The sequence below is a fragment of the Furipterus horrens genome, unplaced genomic scaffold (assembly GCF_987537825.1).
Source record: "Furipterus horrens unplaced genomic scaffold, mFurHor1.1.pri manual_scaffold_6, whole genome shotgun sequence".
Taxonomy (NCBI): Eukaryota; Metazoa; Chordata; class Mammalia; order Chiroptera; family Furipteridae; genus Furipterus; species Furipterus horrens.
The window spans coordinates 16,468,345-16,485,693 of NW_028327176.1; the positions used below are offsets into that span (position 1 = coordinate 16,468,345).

The window sequence follows — 17,349 nt, forward strand, 5'->3', positions numbered from 1 at the left end:
CTTGGAGGCCTTGGCTGTTGGCATCGCATTTTCCTTTATGTTCTGGACACACTCAGCCCTGATGGCCAGTCCTCCTCTTCTTGAAACCCACCCCCCCTGCTTTCCACGGATCCTTTGCAGTCTCCCCTGCTGCTTCTGCTTCATTCTGTGCCCTGCTTGTCAGAGTGGGCCACGACTTTGCTTGGGATGCTCTGATGCTGGTTCCAGGAAGGCCACGGAGGCCCTGCCTTCAGCTCTGCTCCATGCTGGCCCTCTCCGTGCTGCCTGATTTCTGAGAATATCCCCATTCTTCAGTCACCCAGCTGAACACCTTTCCTTTCCCTCCCCTTCTTCCCTCATACCTAGTCCTCCTTTCCTAGCTCTGCCCTTCCTGTTCCTCCAGCCACCACCATAGTTGGGCCCTCCCTCTCTCCCCTCTGGACTTGGGCAGCACTTCCTAACTGTCACTGCCCAGCAGCTTCCAGTCCCCTCTCTGCTAATCTTCCCCACACCTACTTCCAGATTATGCTCTACTCTGAACACATTACCCCTCTTCTCAAACACCTTCCATGGCTCCCCATTGCCAAACTTTTACCTGCTTTCAACGCCCTCTACTGTGTGCCATACCTCTGCAGCCTCAGCTGTTGCCACGCACCCTGCCCAAGGGAACAGGTTTCAGACCTAACCTTGAGCAGGTCTCAGGTCAGGTGGGGAAAGGATGAAGGAACAGAGGAGCCTCAGACTGGGAGTCACTCACCTGGGGAAAGGGCCTGGCTTGGAGGGGGGTTATCAGAACAGTGGGGACAGCATGTTCATGGGAGAGGGGGTTTAATTCCAATATTTTCTGTAGCATTTTAGTTTATTCCTCACTTTGGAGTGTCTGACAGTCAGAGAGGCAGATACCACTATCACGCACCCCACTGAGAAATGAGGGAGCTGAGGCTTGGCAGGTGAGGTGACCTGGTCAAAGAGAGTGACGTGGGAGTTTCCTGGGGGTCCCCCACTGCCAGCCCACCTGATCCCCCCAGGCCGGGCCCAGGCTTTCAACCATGCAGCAAGGGGTTGGTTAACTCCGGCACTCAGTGGGGGCCCTGGGGAGAGGTCGAATCCTGCCCTGATCCATTCCTGGCCCAAATTAGCACTAGCACCTGGCAAGGGCAGCCAGCCAGCCATGTGCCAGTGTTATTTTAAAAATAACCCAGGGGATGTGTGTGAAGCTGATTACTGCTGCAGCCCCCTGTCGGGGCTTCGGGAGTGTGGCTGGGCCCCAGGTGCCTGTGAATGGGGTTCCGTCTGCTCATCTCTTCTAGTGGGGAGCCAGGCACCAGGCCCTACCAGAGGAGCAGGGGGTGGACAAGGCCTCAGGACCTGGTGGAGGAGCTGGAGGTGGCTCTGGACATCCGGGGTGGCCTCGCTGAAAGGCTGGGGAGGGAGGGGAGCACCAGGCTGGCAGGGACCTCCATGGCCTAGCTCCTGCCAGGGCTTCTCTATTAACCTAGTCTCCGGGCCTTGTCCACACTTCCCAGTGGCATCACTCAGACTCCCAAAGGGACTCTGAGGTCCTGAGTGCCCCTCCCTTGCCTTGCTGAAGTGCATGGGTGGTGGTGGTGGGCAGGTGGCCAGTTTTGCCCCTTGCATCTCCCTGTTTAGGACTCCTAGCCACCACTTCTCATCTGTATCATTCTCTTGAGAAGAACTTTGAGCCCCATCTTGCCCCATTAGGTTAAGAATGCATGGCCTTTCTGGCTGTCCACTCCCAGCTGCCTGTGCAGGCACCCTGGCCTGGGAGCTCCCATCTCTGGACTCTCAGGGCTGAGTAGGGACTGAGCTGCAGGCTGGCCAGGACTGAAAACCCCCAGACTCTTTACAAATGGCAGTCCAGGAGGCAGAAGCCACACTCCCATCCCACAGGCCCAGGCTCCCCCAAGGCTCTTAGAAACTCTTGCAGATCCTCCACATTGGTGTGAGGCCCTCTTGCAGATACGGGGTTGGGGTGGGGTGGGGGGACACAAAGCCCAGCTTAGGATGCAGCTGAGGACAGATGTGCAAGATCAAAGAGAAAAAGCAGAGGTTTCAGGAAGGAGGGAGGCAGAGGCCAAGACTGCTAGAAGCTGGCAGAGATGATCAAAGGACAAGGATGCATTGAGGAGGTGGGAGGGGATGCGGGAAGACGCTGCAAGGAGTGGCAGGCAGAGCTGGCTGTTGGGAGGTGGAGGCCACTGAACAATGAGCAGGGACTTTCATGTCACACAGGCCTAGACTCAGGTCCCTGGCTGGATGCCCTGAGCTGATAACCTTGCTGGGCCTTGGGCCTCATTTGCATAATGAACATAATGATAACTACCTCATAGGCCACCGCAGGAGGAGGTTTGTGAAGCATTTATGAAAAGGCCCGAAACTGAGCTATGATATTGTTCTTTCCCTCCCCTGCCTGTCCTGGAATCTGGCTCTTCTGTTCAACTTTAGGTTGGATGAATACAAAAGACACCCCTACCACTCTCTCCTACCCTTGCTCTTGGAACAAGCTGTTGAGTATTACACCGTTTCCATGGTCAGTGTCTCTCTCCAAGGGCCACGGTGTTGCCAAGCCCACTGGTTGTTCTCTGAGGTCATCTGACCCAGTGTTCCAGCAGCAGCTGGCAGTGGACAGCTCTCTTTCCTGAAACACTTCTCTTGGCCTCCAGACACCTCACTCCCCAGGTGTCCCCTGGTCCCCTGGTCCCCTGGCAGCACCCCCCCCCCCCCCATGATCCACCTCCTGGCATTGGAGAAGGGCTGGCCCTGGGCTCTTTTCTCCCCAGCTGATCTCATCCAGCTGCATGACTTTAAATATCATTTCCATCTGATAACTCCCAAATTTATATCTCAGCTTTGACCTCTCTCCCTTGAGTTGCAGACTTGTCTCTCTAACTGCCTTCATGGATTTGCAATAATCATCTCAAAATTAACCTGTGTGTCTAAAATAGAAGTCTTAAATCTTATCTTTTTACCAAACCTATTATTATCCAGGTTTTATTTCCCTGCTCAGAAAATGCTTACTCTCCACCACCTCACAGGCCAAAGAGCATCGTTGATTGTCTTCTTCCCCTACTCCCACCGCCCTGGCCCCCACCTCCTCCCAGCACATGACTCCTATCCATCAGCAGGTCTGGCCGAGTCTGCCTCACAAACACACACTCAATCCACCCTTCCACAGTCTCCATCAGGTCCAGTCCTCCATCATCCGCTATTTCAAGTCACTGAACTGCACGCAGCCTGGCCGGTCTCCCAGCTTCCTTCTTATTCCACACCCATCTGACCTCCACAGAGCAGCCAGGGTGATATGGTGACAGTTTAAGTCATATCATACTACAGCCCTGCTTATGACCTTCCAGGGACTCTCATCCCACTTAGAATAAAATTCAAGTTCTTGACTGGGGCCTCCCTGGCCTCACAAGATCCAGTCCTTCCTGGTTTCTCTACTTCTTTGCTCAGTATGTTGTACCCACACCCTTCTTTCTGCTCCCTGTTCCTCAGACATGCCAAACACCAGCCTACCTGGAACCTCTGCATTTGCTGTGTGACCCCGAAGGCTCTTTTCTGATCTTTGCATTGTGCAGGCCCCCTCCAGGAAGGTGCTCCCGGATTGCCCATCCCTCCTCTCCATCACTCTCTGTCACACCCGCGTGTTAACCGACTCCTGGCACTTGTTACCATTGAAATGATGATTTATTTGTGATCACGTAGTTTCTTGACTACCTGCTTTCTCTGAAATATAGGCGCCATGAGTCCTAGAATGGTGCCCGACACATGGACAATGCCCAGAAAAACAAAGGGAATGGAGGGATGATTGTGTGAGTGCCTGAAGGAGTAGAGTCAGGAGGCCTGGGTTTGAGGACTGACTCTGTTGCTGAACCAGTAACAGAACCCCAGTGGCCAGGGCAGGCCACGCCCCATTTCACCCCGCACCCTGCCCTGGGTCTCAGTCTTCTCATCTAGAAGAGAGAAAGGTCAGACTGAATCCGTGATTCTCAAGGAATCCAAAAGACCCTAGGCACTGCCAAACCGAGCCCTTGTTCTGCATGAGCATGGCATTGTCAGCACCCTGAACTGACCCCATACCAGCCACAGGCTGATGAAGATGCTTGCCATGACCTTCAGTTGGCCTGTGTATGTTCTGCAAGGGGTAATCATGTATTATCCTGTAACGTTTTGAGATAGCGAACCACCGTGAGGACCCATGGGGCCAATGCCAGCCTCTCCCAGGTCTACCAGGTCACTGATCTGGCTGGGCTGTCAAAGGTTGGCCCATGAGGAGGACCTTCACTCCCGGAGCCTAGGAAGCCTCTGAGTTAGCCTACGGCCTGGACTGTAGGACTGGCCACCAGGGCACCCCCCTGGGCGGCTCAGGCCCAGAGGCAATCTGGGAAGTGAGACTGCCTCTCTCCGGGCTACCCCGTCAGAAAGCGCTGGCTGGGGTCAGCCTGCTCTCAGCACCACTGCTTCCTCCCACACCCCACCCGTGGGCTACCGTGGGAGCTGCCAGCATGAGTGGCCGCCCTTTCTGGGTGGGAGGCTCCTGCATTCCAGCTGTCCCAGGGGCTGGGGCAGTGGACTCACTCTGCTGATAAGGGGGCCTAGGCCACAGTCAGAAATGCTTTCTTTCCTAAAACAGGGTGACTTGGAGGTCCTGGACGGAGCTCTATTCTTGGGCTTGGACACAGAGGAAGTCCTTCCAGGGCTCAGCCAGCATGGGGTGAAATGGGGACAAGAGTGTAATCCTGGGTAATGTGCTCCTCAGGAAGGGCTGGAAGAAGCAGAGGCCCAACAGAGGCCATCTGAGCTGTAAGGGGCTTGGGCGCTGCCGGCCCAGTCCTTTGCAGATAAGCCCAGGATGGGATGTGACTTGCTCTGTGTGTCACAGCCAGGCAGTAGCAGAGAAACAAGGGAGAGGATGATGCCCTCCAATTTCCTCAGTCAGCTGTGCTAAGTCATCAGTCACAGCTCCAAGAAAGTAAGCATAGCCTCGATAAATCTACTGAAAAATCCTGAGGGGCAAGTGGGGGACATCAGGGTCTCCGATGCCCCAGAAGACAAGAGTGCTTAAGACTCTGGGGGGCTGAGCTGAGCAAGGTACCAGAAGGAAGGAGGCTGCCTCCGAGTTTGGGTCCCGGTGCCTTTCTCTCTGGTCCCCTCTGGAGGTGGACCAAGGACCGTGAACAGCTCTAGAGGGTCCTACTCTGTCTCATTCTCATGGAGGGAAGTCCATCAGGCAGACCATGCAGAAGGAGGCGTCCACCAGCACAGCCTGGCCAAAGCCCCCCATTTGCTCCCAGGTGGGTGATGGTCATATGGCTGGAGGGCCTCCCTGGGCTGCCTCCCTTCCCTGGGGTTGTTTGAGAAGAGGCCAAGATGAGAGTTAAAGCCACAAAGGGGAGACACAGCCTGTCCCCAGGACCCCCACTAAGACTCTCAGTCCCTTGTCTTCTCAGAGGAGGTGCGAAAAACTGACCTTCTCCTGGGGCCACCCACTGACTCCTGATGTCTCTGCCACCTAGCTCGCTCCACACGCTTTGGCTTGTGAACTCTAAAGATTCTTCCTCATGTGCCTCTTGAGTGTTTCTTAAGTACCAAAGGAACTCAGAAAGAAAATGCTAGCTGCTGTCTCGGGAGGGACCCAACCAGCCAACTGCAGAATGGTAGTCTCAAGAAGCTCTCTTCTCCCATGTGCCTGGGTGGATGTTTTCACCTGGGGAGTGTTTAAAACATACAGCTTCCTGGGCTTAGTGCAGGTCTGATGAATTTACTCTTGGGGACCAAACTCTGACACTCATGGCTCTGGTCCAAACAACTGATGCTCCTGGACAAGCTTCCTACTCAGCACACAGGGGCCATCTTAACCCTCCTTCTGTCACCAATGTACTGGTGAGCAAGGTGAGTTGCCTGTCACCCCCAACAAGGCCTCCTTCCCCCCTCACTGGACACTCTTAAGAACCATCACTCTGTTCCCATTTCTAGTTTCAGGGTCCTGTCCTGTTCAGAAGGATGGTGTTAACAAATGCATGGAACTAAGGCCACGCTGACAAATGCCCTCTCAACACTACCTTTTGCCTTCCATGGGCTGACACATGCTTCTCAAATACACTAAGATTCATACAGTGGGAATGACCCACCTGCAGCCCTTGGGAGGAGAGCTTGGTTTTAGGGTTGGAGGTCTGTATTTGACTCCAGCTCTCACAGTTACTGGCTCTGGGTCACAGGAAGTAACTTCAGGTTCTCAGGTCCAGTGTCTTCATTGGCAAAGTGGAAATAATGATCTCTACACCCCTGGATTGTTGTGAGGCTCCAAAGAGAACCTGTAGGGCCAAGTGCTTTATAAACCAAGTGTTATGCATGTTTTGCACAGCCCTCTTCTACCAGCAGTGTGACTTTGGGAGCATTTCTTAACCCATCTGAGCCTCAGGGTCCTCATCTATAAAATGGGAATTATAATAGAGCTGCTGTCATCAGGGACTGTGAAGATTCAATGAGATACCTTCCAGGGAATGGTAGGCGATCTTGTTCATGACCATGGAAACTCAGGCAGGCTCTGTGGGGAATGCCGGGTCTAAGATCTGGATGGAGTAGCCCAGGGAAGACCTCTCTATTACACGGATCTGACACTTGCTTCTGCCTGGAACTGCCTGCACCCTGTCTGCTCCCAAGGCCTCAGAGAGTCCCCTGCACCCTCAGGAGGACTCGCCCATCCAAGAGGAGAGGCCGCCTCCTGTCTGAGAGCCTGGCGTCACCCTCTCTGGGCAGCTCCACTGGGCCTGATAATTTGGGTCTCTGGAGAGGGGCCCCCAGATGGTCCTGTGGCCAGCAGGCTGGAATGTGCCTCTCCGGATGTTTCTGAGATGGTTATTTCTGCGTCGGAGCTGTGGTCAGGAGAGGCTCTGCACATTCCTGGCCAGGGACACTGAGTCTGCGCCAAGTGTGGAGCCTTGAGCAGAGACGAAGGGGATTTGAGAGTAGGTCTGGGCTGTCCATGCAGAGAATATCCACAGAGTGTCATCTCTTTCAGCTCAGCACTGTTCCAGGGGCTCCTGCACACTGCCTGTAAGACTGGGTGTGGCCTGGGCTCTGGAGTGGACCTTTGGCTGGAAAAGGAAGTGTGTAGCAGGGAAGGGGTGAAAGCACTTCCTGGGGGATGGCTGAGGTCTGCTGACCAGGAGAGGGTGAAAGGGGGAGGCAATCAGGATTTAGGTTGTCATTACCCTCTGGTTCAACTGGAGTCATGGGGACACCCATGAGTTCAGCGGAGCTGATGAGGGTAACCATTAGTTCAACTGGGCTCATGGGGACACCCACCGGCAGGATCCATGTCGTGGATCCAGATATAGGTTGGAGCCTCTCACTTCCCTCCTCCAGCACCTGTCCAATCAAGTCCATCCACCAGAGCTCAGCACTCAGCCCCCTCCCAGGCCTGCTCCCAAACCCCTTTCCCTGGCACGCTCGTGCCTTTCAGCAGTCTCATGCCGTTTCCTCATTCTGGAAAACGCCCACTGCCCATCTTCACCTACAGAAGTCCTTGCTCTTCATTCAGGCCTACTTGAAGCACCACCTGCTTCAGGATGCCTGCTCAGATCCCTGCTTCAGTCATTCCACTAGAATTTAGAATATATACCATTCAACTTATGGTTTCAGGATCCTACTGGAGCAGAGGCTTCTTGGGGAAGGATCTGGGTCTTAGTTTTTTATTCTCTTGGTATAGTGTCTGACATTCAGGAGAGCTCAATGATTTCTGGCAAACTGACTGAAATGAAGGCTAACCTTGGTTCTATTTGGAAGGGAAATCAGAGGGTCTGGGGACCCCCAAGACATGCCTGAGGCCCACTTTGGGTGCTCTAACTTTCCAGGATGCCCCCTTGAAGATCAAGAAATCAAAGCGTCTCAGGGTTGGGAAGAATCTTAAAAGCCATTGATTGCAGTCCCCTGTCTGCTATGTGGGCAGTGTGATAATCTTTTTGATTAAGCCCCTAGTTATTTAATCAAACACTAATATAGAGGTTGCTGTGCAGGCATTTTGTAGATATGATTAAAGTCCATAATCAGTTGTCTTTAAGCAAAAGAGATTATCCTAGATAATCTGCGTGGGCCTGATTCAATCAGTTGAAAGGCTTTAAGAGCTGAGCTGGACCTGAGGATATCCTGAGGAGGAAATTCTGCTGGTGGACATATCCTCTCCCGTGCTGGAAGGAGTTCCAGCCTGCCTGATGGCCTGCTCTATGGATTTTGAACTTGCCTAGCCAGCCACTTTGTCACATAAGCCAATCCCTTGTACTACATCTCTTAATATATATCTCCCACTGGTTCTGCTTCTCTGGTTGAATCTTGACTGATACAGGTGACCTCTGCTGCATGCCCATCCAGTGTCTTTTGTATGCTTCCTCTGATGGGGAGCTCTCCACCTCTCAAGGCAGCACGGTCCATCTTTGGCCAGGTTCAACTCTAACAAGTTCTAAAATATATTGGACTTAAGTCCTTTAATAGATTCTACCCATGCTGGTTCAACCCCATGTGCCCAATCAGCCCAAGGTTGATTCTTTTACTTTTCAATAGCCCAGCAGATATTTGAAGGCAGCACTCCTTGCTCTGCAGACCTGCCTCAGGCAAGCATCCTTCATCTGACATGCTGCTTCTCCCCTCTGACTCTTCCCTAGGCTGTTGGTGTTCCTCCTAAAGTGTGCAGATATATGTGGCCTGACACCTCTGTAAAACAGCAGGCCTTGTCCTGCTACCTGCATTCCACACTGTAACTGGCAACAGGATGAGAGTATCTGGTAGCCATAGGGCCTGGCGACTTCTATGGGCCTTTGCTGTCTAGATCCCAGGCCATTGAAGAAGAAATGAGCCCGCACCTCTTCTTCTAATGGGGGCTGGAGGCCATACTGCCCCTGGGATTCCAGGTAGATGCCATGAGGAAGGAGCCAGTACACAACTTTGATGTTTAATCTTTGGATCTAAGGAACTTCCCTGCCAGAGTGGGGAGGAAAGGAGGGCAGCTGAAGACCCACGGATACTTGTTTGGAGGTTTCCCTATCCACTTCCTTTTCTCTTACCCACAGTGACTATACAGCACGTGGCCCCACCCAGGCTCCAGGGCTGGCTCCCACGGGGCAAGTCACAGCCGTGCTCCAAGCCTCAGAGAATGGTCCATTAGCTGAGAGGCCACTGGCTCTAACATTTCATGACCAGATTCCTAGGGATTTTTCCAGTTCTAAACCTTCTTGTTCTGAAAACCACAGTCCACGTGGCTGTCTGTTCCCAGAAGTCAGGTCTCCAGGTTATTTAGATCTTTGCTACTAAAAGTGTGAACCATGGATCAACAGCATCAGGTCCCTTGGGGCCTTGCTAGAAATTCCAAGTCCAGGTCGCATCCCATACCTGCTGATTCAGAATCTGTATTTAAACAAGATCAACCAGGTCATTCCCTGACTCTGTTGGAGGAAATACAGTATTGCTGAGCTAGCCTACATCAGTTCCCCTTGTGGAACACCTCTATACAGATGGGAAGACTGAGGCATTCTAGGCAAGTGTTTGTTCCTCCTGTGAGTATCAGGGCAGGGTCGAGGGGCAGAGAGAGAGGGAGGTGGAAGGTAAAGAGATTGAGGAGGGATATTAGAGAGAGAGAGAGAGAGAGAGAGAGAGAGAGAGAGAGAGAGAGAAACAATTTGTCTAACGTCTCTCAGGGCAAAGAAAGAGCTCCATTTCTACATTTCTAGCTCCCAGGCTAGGCTTCTGCCCTCTTCACAAAGAGCTCCTTGGGTAGTATCACTGGAGGAAGCAGGGGCGGGGGTTTAGTCCCAGCTTGGCCGAGATCCCAGGAGGCCCCAGGACTAGAGGGACTGAAGCTGTTTGCTCTCGGCAGCAGCTCAGGCTGGCTGTAGCAAAACGGGGAAGTGAAAAGGTGACTTGGGGCTGTAGTTTGGGGTGGGGTGGCTCCGGGTGAGGGATAGTTTCTGGACAACGAGCAAGTAGGGACAGAGAGGCAGTGGCATTAGCTTGGCCACTGACTGCTCTCTCGATGATCTCGAAAGGCTTTTGACATATGACTCTCTGAGGACCAGAGGCTAACAGAGGGATCAGGAGGAGGCCAGGGCCAGCAGAAGAGGCTGGCAAGCAGCTTGCTCTATTTTCTGAGTTCACAGGGCACCCAAGAACGTGGAGAGAGGCATCAGTAAACTGGGGTCCAAGGCCAGCTGTGGTGACAATGGTAAGCATGGCCTCCAGCAAGCCCCTGTTCCAATCTAATGTGTAGTTTCCACACTAAAATGTGAGGGCTAGAGCTAAAATTCGGATTTCTCTTTGGGATACATGCTTTATCCACAGTCCCAAGGGCAGCAGATCCTCAAACTCAGGCCACAGCTTGAGTGCCCTCTGTGGGCCCTGGTACCCATTTTCCTTATTTGTGATGATCCCATTGTAGGGTGGCAGAGGCTCTATGGGGGGTAAGTGGCTGTGTAGCTCTATGAAAAGATACTCCCTATAGTCTTGAGTGTAATCCTGGTGCTGTCATTTTATATTTGTAGGGCCCTGGGCCAATTTCTGAACCTTTCTGAGCTTCCTTTTTCCTCAACAGTAACAAGATGGTCCTCCCAGGGAAGTTGTGGGAATGCAGGTGATGTTGCTTGGGACAGTGCCTGGCGTGTTAGAGACACATGGCTCCCTGATGCATCCACGGCAGAAATGAAGCGACCTGTCCAACGGTGAGGGAGTGCCTGCCCATACTGGGTCTCAGCTGAGGTTGCCCAAACTGATAATAGTCTCAGTCAGAGCTGGGGCTCTTCCCTTCCTGCTGGCTGACTGCAGGAAAATCATTTTTACATTTTTTAAAAAATTACAAAATCAACTCACAGATTCACCGTTTGTGCCGCCAGCTGAAAGCTGTTTGTAGTGGTGAGTTGCACTACGTTCATCTGTGCTTGTTTACGTTTTCTTTGAAAATACTTATTGTGTTTGTCCTGTCTCCACTGTGGCCAGGCATGTGTCTTCTATTTCTGTCCAATTCTCACCCCCACTCCCTCCATGTCTCCAGTCCTCGGTTGTGATGTGTGGGACCTGGACACATTGGTGGGAGGCACGGCAGTTAGGAGGACTCTGATCTAATGCACCCGCTTTGTAGATGAGGAAACTGATAGTTGTAGAGGACCAGTAATTGAAATAAGTGGAGCTGGACCTTTTGCCTTCTTGCTCCAATCCAGGGCAGGCTCTCCTATTACTGTGTGCCTCGCTCTCTCTGATTGGTTTTCTGCAGGGTCTGCCTGCTCAGAGGAGGAAGATTGTCCCTGAGTCTGGATGTCAGGCAGACTCCAGGCATAGGTGATGATCCTGAAAGCCTGGGATGGGGGTGGAGGGTGGGACTAGGAGGGTAAAGGAAAGGAGGCAGCAGCCTCTGGTTTTCAACCCCACTGTCCCCACCCGTGAGAAAGGAGCAGAGATAGCTGTGGTCATGGTAATCCCTGGGAAACTGCAGTTCCTTTCATTGGGGAAGTAATAATACTTGGACAAGAATATTAAATAACACTAATAACTGCAGATACTATTTATTAAGTGCCTACTCTGTACCAGCCGCTGCCTTGCGGCATACCTCTTCAGGGGAAAGGCTAAGGGAGTAAACCCCGACAGAAAATCCGGAGCCGGAGTCCCTAAGGCGGTTTGACGTTATAGTCAACACCGGCAACTCCTGCGGCGCACCTGAAGCCAAGCTGTATTGACTCCGTCTTTCCCTTGGATCCTTCAGCTGCGAAGAGAGGGGGGGTCTGCTGCATGGGCAACAGCAGACCCTCCATATCACCCTGCCCAGGCTCTGTAGCTTCAGCGTCATCGCAAGATGTCGATTCAACACGGGAGGAGACAGATACTACCATGTCACTCCCGAGTCGGACTGCACAGCCATTCTCGGCGGTGCAGATAGACTCTTAAGAAGCTACACCATCGTCTCTCGAGACGGACGGCTGCCGACTCTGTACCAGGCACTTTCTTTGTATTATTCCATTTAATCCTGGGAAGCAGATATTATTCTCCCATTTTGTAAGTGACAAAATAAGCTCAGGGAGACTCATTTGTTCAAGGTCACACAGCTGGTGGCGGGGGGTGGGGGGAGTTAGTGGAGAGGTGGGTTGAGAGATGAACCCAGGCACTCTGGCTTTTAAGCCAGTACCCATGGTTCTGCACCACCCTCAGCCGGGGCTGGTGTGGGTGAAGCAGAGGGGTGTCCCTGTGCGCAGAGGCAGGACATGTTGACTGAGAGTGGGCAGTGCGACTGTTCCAGGCTGGGCTGCCCTTCCATCCCTCTGGGAGGTCAAGGGAGGACTGGGGACAGTTTTGTGATAAGCAGCCAAGGCCCCAGTGCTAAGAATGATGGTGGGTCATGAGGGGACCAGGCTGGGGTGACGGATAGAAAGTGCAGGTTCTGATCAGGGTTGTACCGCCTACTTACTGTATGACTTCAGGCAAGTGACTCACCTCTCTGGGTGTCTGGAGGATTGCTAATGATTCCTATTACTTTTTCATGTGAGGACTTTGTGGTTTGGGGATGGCAGGCCCCTTCTGTACTTTCCTCCTTCTTGGAAGAATGGAATGAGCACAGGCTCCTCCATGAGCAGCCAGCTTGAACTCATAATCAAAGGGGTCCCAGGCTGCATGGTGGGCAGTGGAAACCCATGCTCAGTGGAAAACAGGTTGGAAGCCAAAGCAAGAGAAGAGCAGAAGCTTTTCTGCACCAGCCCCCCTCAGCTAATCGGTCACCTGGTCTCCTGTTGCCTTAGAGCTGCAAGGATTCTGGGGACCTGCAGTGGGAGAACAAGCACCTGTGAGCCCGTGGCAGGCTCAGGTAGGCCTGGTGCTGGGCACAGCTCTAGCATGTGCCCTGGGATCTGAATGTGGGGAAGCAGCAGGCTGTCTGTACTGTTCTGGAGAGGCCTTTGTTAGGGGAAAGACAAGTTGTGGCTACGCCGTGCCCTTGAGGTACAAGGGTCTGGGCTGAGTTCTTGAAGCAGAGAAAGAACTGGCAACATATCCAGGGCATGGGAGTCAGAGGGGCTCAGCTGAATCTGGGCAGGTGTCTCCTTTCAAGTCACAAGGCCATGAGTGAGTCATTTACACTCAGAGCCTTAGGTTCCTCTGCTGAAAAATGTAGGTAGTAATGCCCACCTTGAAGGGTTGGTAAGGGAATAAATTGAGGGAATACAAATAAAGAGCTTTGGATAGAGCCTGCCAAAGATTAGGTATTAAATGGTGGCTACTATTATTATTGTTGCTGTTAATAATAATAAAGAGGCATACTGGACAAGTGGAAGGGGTGGGGGCCTGTGAGGCAGGCTTCACTACCTTCCGGCTGTGTGGCTCTCATTGCCTCTCTGTAAGAGGAGGGTTGGCATCACGTGATCTCAAGGCCCCTTCCTGCTCTGACAGCCTCTAGGCTATGAATAGATGGGGCTGGGGCCCCGGGAGGAGTTTAATGACTCAATAGCTGGAGAGGTTAAGCTTCCCAGAAAAGAGTTTATGTTTGCATTTGAGGAACTTAGGGCCCAACAAAGGAAGAGTTTCCTGGCTGGGAGGCCAGAGATGAGGGAGCTGAGGAATCCTTGCAGCCAGCAGAGACTGTGACTAACCAGGTGAATGACTAACGCAGACCCTGCTGACCCTCAACCAATCAAGGCTGCCCGTGGGTGTCCTGCAAGCTGGCATCACTAAGCACATCTTGGTCATGCCAATCCTGGCTGGCTCTGGGCGTCACAGCATATGGAGGCAGAGGAAGCAGCAAGGGACCAGCAGGGAAAAGAGCACTAGGCTTGGAGTCAGAAGATCCAGCTTCTTGCTCTAACTCCCATGCTCACCAGCTGCATTACTTTGGGGAAGTCCCTTCCCCTCCTGAGCCTTCATGCCTTCATCTGTGCAGTGAAGCTAACAATACCTGCCCTGGAAACTCCTCTGAGTTGTGAAGGCTGGGATGTAAGACAGGAGATGAAAGTGCATTGTGATCATTAAGGTGCTGAATGAATGGGAGGTTCAGTCATTATTCTATCCTGATGGGATTACTGATGCCTCAGGAGACCCATTAGGGTCCCCAAAGGGGCCAGGTGGAGAGAGGCTGCTGCCTTTGGGTTTTGGGTCAAGATCATTCTACTATCAGGCCCCTTTCAGGCATCTGATCACAGCCAAGACAGATTTTTCTTAGAGGAGAGCTCCTATTGACAGCTTCCAGCCATGTAGCATAGCCAGAGTGTCAGATAACAAAAAGCTGGGGATGGTCGAGTGAGGTAGGGAGTGGGCAGTGCCAGCCTGGGGTCCCCCCAGAACTCGGGTGGTGCTTTGATGCTGTCTTTCTTCTTGCCCAGCACTTTATAAATAAATACCCACTAGAGCTGCATTCTGTCTGCCTCTACCTCTGTCTGTCAGCTTTTAGCATCTTTTCTGGTGAAGACTACAAGCACTTTGGAAACTGGCAGGGACACCGGGAAAAGACAATGTTCTTTCATTTCTGCACACCTTCAACCCATCAATTGCCTCCTTTGAGTGCTCATGTGTGCCTCTGGGTACTATGCCAGCCAGGGAACACAGCAATGGGCACCACAGGGCACTGCCCACATGGAGGTTAATTACAGTGTGGTTAAAGGGACAAAATGCATCCCCTGAAGTGTAAATAATCATACAAAAGAGCCTCCACTGTCAGCCAGGTCATTCCGACAGTCAGTCCTGCAATTGCCCAGAACAGTGGTTTGGGATGTTCTGAGAGAGTTTAAGGAGGATGCAGTGTTTGAGCTGGCCATGGAAGGTTAGCTTGGACAAGATAAATAGAAGAGAGAGAAAAAGGCATGACAGACAAGCACACTTAAGGTGTTCTTAGGGAACAGTCTGGCTGCAGTGGAGGGATCAGTAAGAAGTGAGAAATGAAGTTGGACATAAAGATTGGAGCCAGGTATAAAGGTCCTTAAAATTTGAGATAAGGGGTATGGACCAGATTTCATGCATAGGGGGAGCCATCAAGGGCTTCTGAGAAGGGTACTGCTATGGTCAGAGCTGTGTGTTGGGGAGATCCTTTCTGGCAGCATTGTGTGTGTGGGGGTGGAATGAAGCTGGAGGCAAGAAGGTCAATTGGGAGGTTACTGGGGAGCTGGGGAGCAGAGAATAGTGGGATTGAGAAAAAGGGGGCACATAACCAAGGGCATGATATATGGGAAGAGGGAGAGGGAAGGCCTGAGAATGTTCAGTGCTCCTGAAACACTGGCAGGTAGCAGTGTAGTGGGAGAGAGGGGAGGAGACCCCTGGTCTGGTCCTTCCCAGGAAAGCACGCTGCTTGATTTCTGGGCAGGCCTCAATCTGATCATCCTACTCTAAATTCACAGGGTCAGCAGAACCCAGAGGTACCCCTACTTGGGCTACATCCACTCATGGCCCCCTTTTTTTCCCTCTTCCAAGAGAGGAATCCAGAAACCACACAGCATAGCTCCATGTGGTCCCCAGAGAGCTGCGGAGCCTCGGCACAGAGTCCTGAAGTGGAGAGACTGCAGGGACAGTGTCTAGTCCTGCCTTTTACTCTCTCAACTCCTATTGACTCCCAGGAAAACACTGCCATCTTGTCATGGGCTATGCCAAGTGGCAGCGAGCCCCTGGGAGCTCAGCCAAAGCAAGGAGGGGACCAGGGAGAGGAGAGGGAATGGGAAAGATGGAGGAAACAGCTCTTGGAAGCATCCCAGTGGGCTCTGGGGGAAGGTGGGTTGGGAGCACATCAGGACTGGGAGGAGCCCTTAAGATCATTTCAGCCAACCTCTGGTTGTCTGGAGGTGAGCCTGAGATCCAGGCAGGGGAAGGGACTTGCCCAAGGTCATACAGCAGAAATGATGGAGCTGGGCTGAAATCATAGTCTTGTGAGTGGGTAAGGCGTTTACTCCTGTATGAACACTTTTGAGGAGCACATCAAGGGCCTCACTGGAGATTTCTTTCCTGGACATCCGTTTGCGAGCTGTTCGGATGTACCTGTGTGTGCTCTGCATGTGCTTGTATGTGTACCTATGTGTGTGTGCCTGTGCCTGTATTGTGAGAGTCTGGGTGTGTATGTCTTCCTATGCCTGCTGTTGGCCTTGGCTTGGAGAAGAGAACTGGGTCCATTTTTATGAGGCGACTGTTTTCCTGGGACAGCAGAGAAGGCAGACAAGGCTGGATCTGACCTCCCGCACCAGCTCTGCTACCCTAACAAAATTAAAGGCACTGGATGGTGGTGCCCAAACTCTGGGAACTGGAGACACACACATGCGCACACACACGAAAAGGCACTTACAGCCTGCAGTTACAGGGTGTTTCAAGCACCCAGAGTGGCCCAGAGTGGCGGAGTGCCGAGTACCTGCATCCACTTGTCTCCCCGGAGCCCCAGCCGGTACCGAGTACCGAAGCCCCTCCGCAGGGTCACGCAGGAGAGGAACACTCCCCGCGGCTCCCACTGAGCGCCCGGCTCCACGGCCTGGCCGGGCCACACCCCTCCTCCCCAGCCTCCGCCGGTCGTTCCTGCCCCTCTCACACACTTCCGAGTCCCCTGGGGCCCTGCGCAGCCCTGCAGGGACAAGTCGGGGCTGGCCGGGCTGGAGAGTCGGGTCCGGTCCGGAGCCAGGAATCGACGCCTCCCCTGAGTCCAGTTCCCGCGGAGCAGACAAGCCAGGCTGAACTCGGGTTTCTGGGAGCACGGGGTTCGGCGCCCAGACCATCTCCCGGGGAAGCCCCCTCCCGGGTCGGCCCCGGACTACCAGCCCCAGGGTCCCCGCCCCTCGCCCGGCGAGTAGTTACCGATGGTGGTGATGACGGTGATGGCGAAGTAGAAGGAGCCGGCGAAGCGCCACTGCACGCCGGCCTTGTGCGGCTTGAGGCGCAGCACGACGCGCTCGAGCTCCTCGTAGCCGCCCTGGCTGAGGTTGTAGCGCGCCCGCAGCTCCTGCTGCCGCAGCTCGAGCCGCTGCCGCTCGATCATCTCGGGCTCCGACTCGAGCGCGTCGAAGACCGCGGCGCCCACCAGCAGGTAGGTGAAGGTGCACACGATGAGGGCCAGCGTGCGCACGTTCTGCCGCTTCATCGTCCCGCCCGGGCCGCCGCCGGCCCCCCGGCGCCCCCGGCCCGCGCCCCGGCCTCGGCCGCCGCTGCTGCTGCCCCGTAGGCGGCCTGGGGCATGGCTGCGCTCGCCGCTCCCAGCGCCGGGCACCCGCTCCGCGCCCCGGGGCCGCCGCCGCCAACGGCGCCGCCGCCGCGGAGCTGTCCCTTCAGCACCACCCACCGCCCTCCTCTGCCCGGCCCCACTCCCGCCCTCCGCCCCCCGCCCCCCGCCCGCAGGCCGCCTCCTCCCGCCAGCCCTCCCGCCCAGCC

At 53.8% G+C, this 17,349-nt stretch overlaps 1 protein-coding gene and 1 long non-coding RNA gene across 2 annotated transcripts in view; one reads left to right on the plus strand and one right to left on the minus strand.

Annotated features, from left to right (window-relative positions):
* Window positions 1-17,094, minus strand: part of KCNK3 (potassium two pore domain channel subfamily K member 3) — a 37,810-nt gene extending 20,716 nt beyond the window's left edge. Inside the window, exon 1 of the mRNA XM_090281056.1 lies at window positions 16,780-17,094. Within this exon, the coding sequence (XP_090137182.1) occupies window positions 16,780-17,062 (283 nt within the window). The 5' untranslated portion in view covers window positions 17,063-17,094. The remainder of the gene's footprint in view (window positions 1-16,779) is intronic.
* Window positions 8,670-10,966, plus strand: LOC150005757 (uncharacterized). The gene is made up of 3 exons (XR_016511897.1): window positions 8,670-8,906; window positions 10,149-10,213; window positions 10,580-10,966. It is a non-coding gene; the product is annotated as an uncharacterized LOC150005757 (long non-coding RNA).
* Window positions 17,095-17,349: the final 255 nt, after the last annotated feature.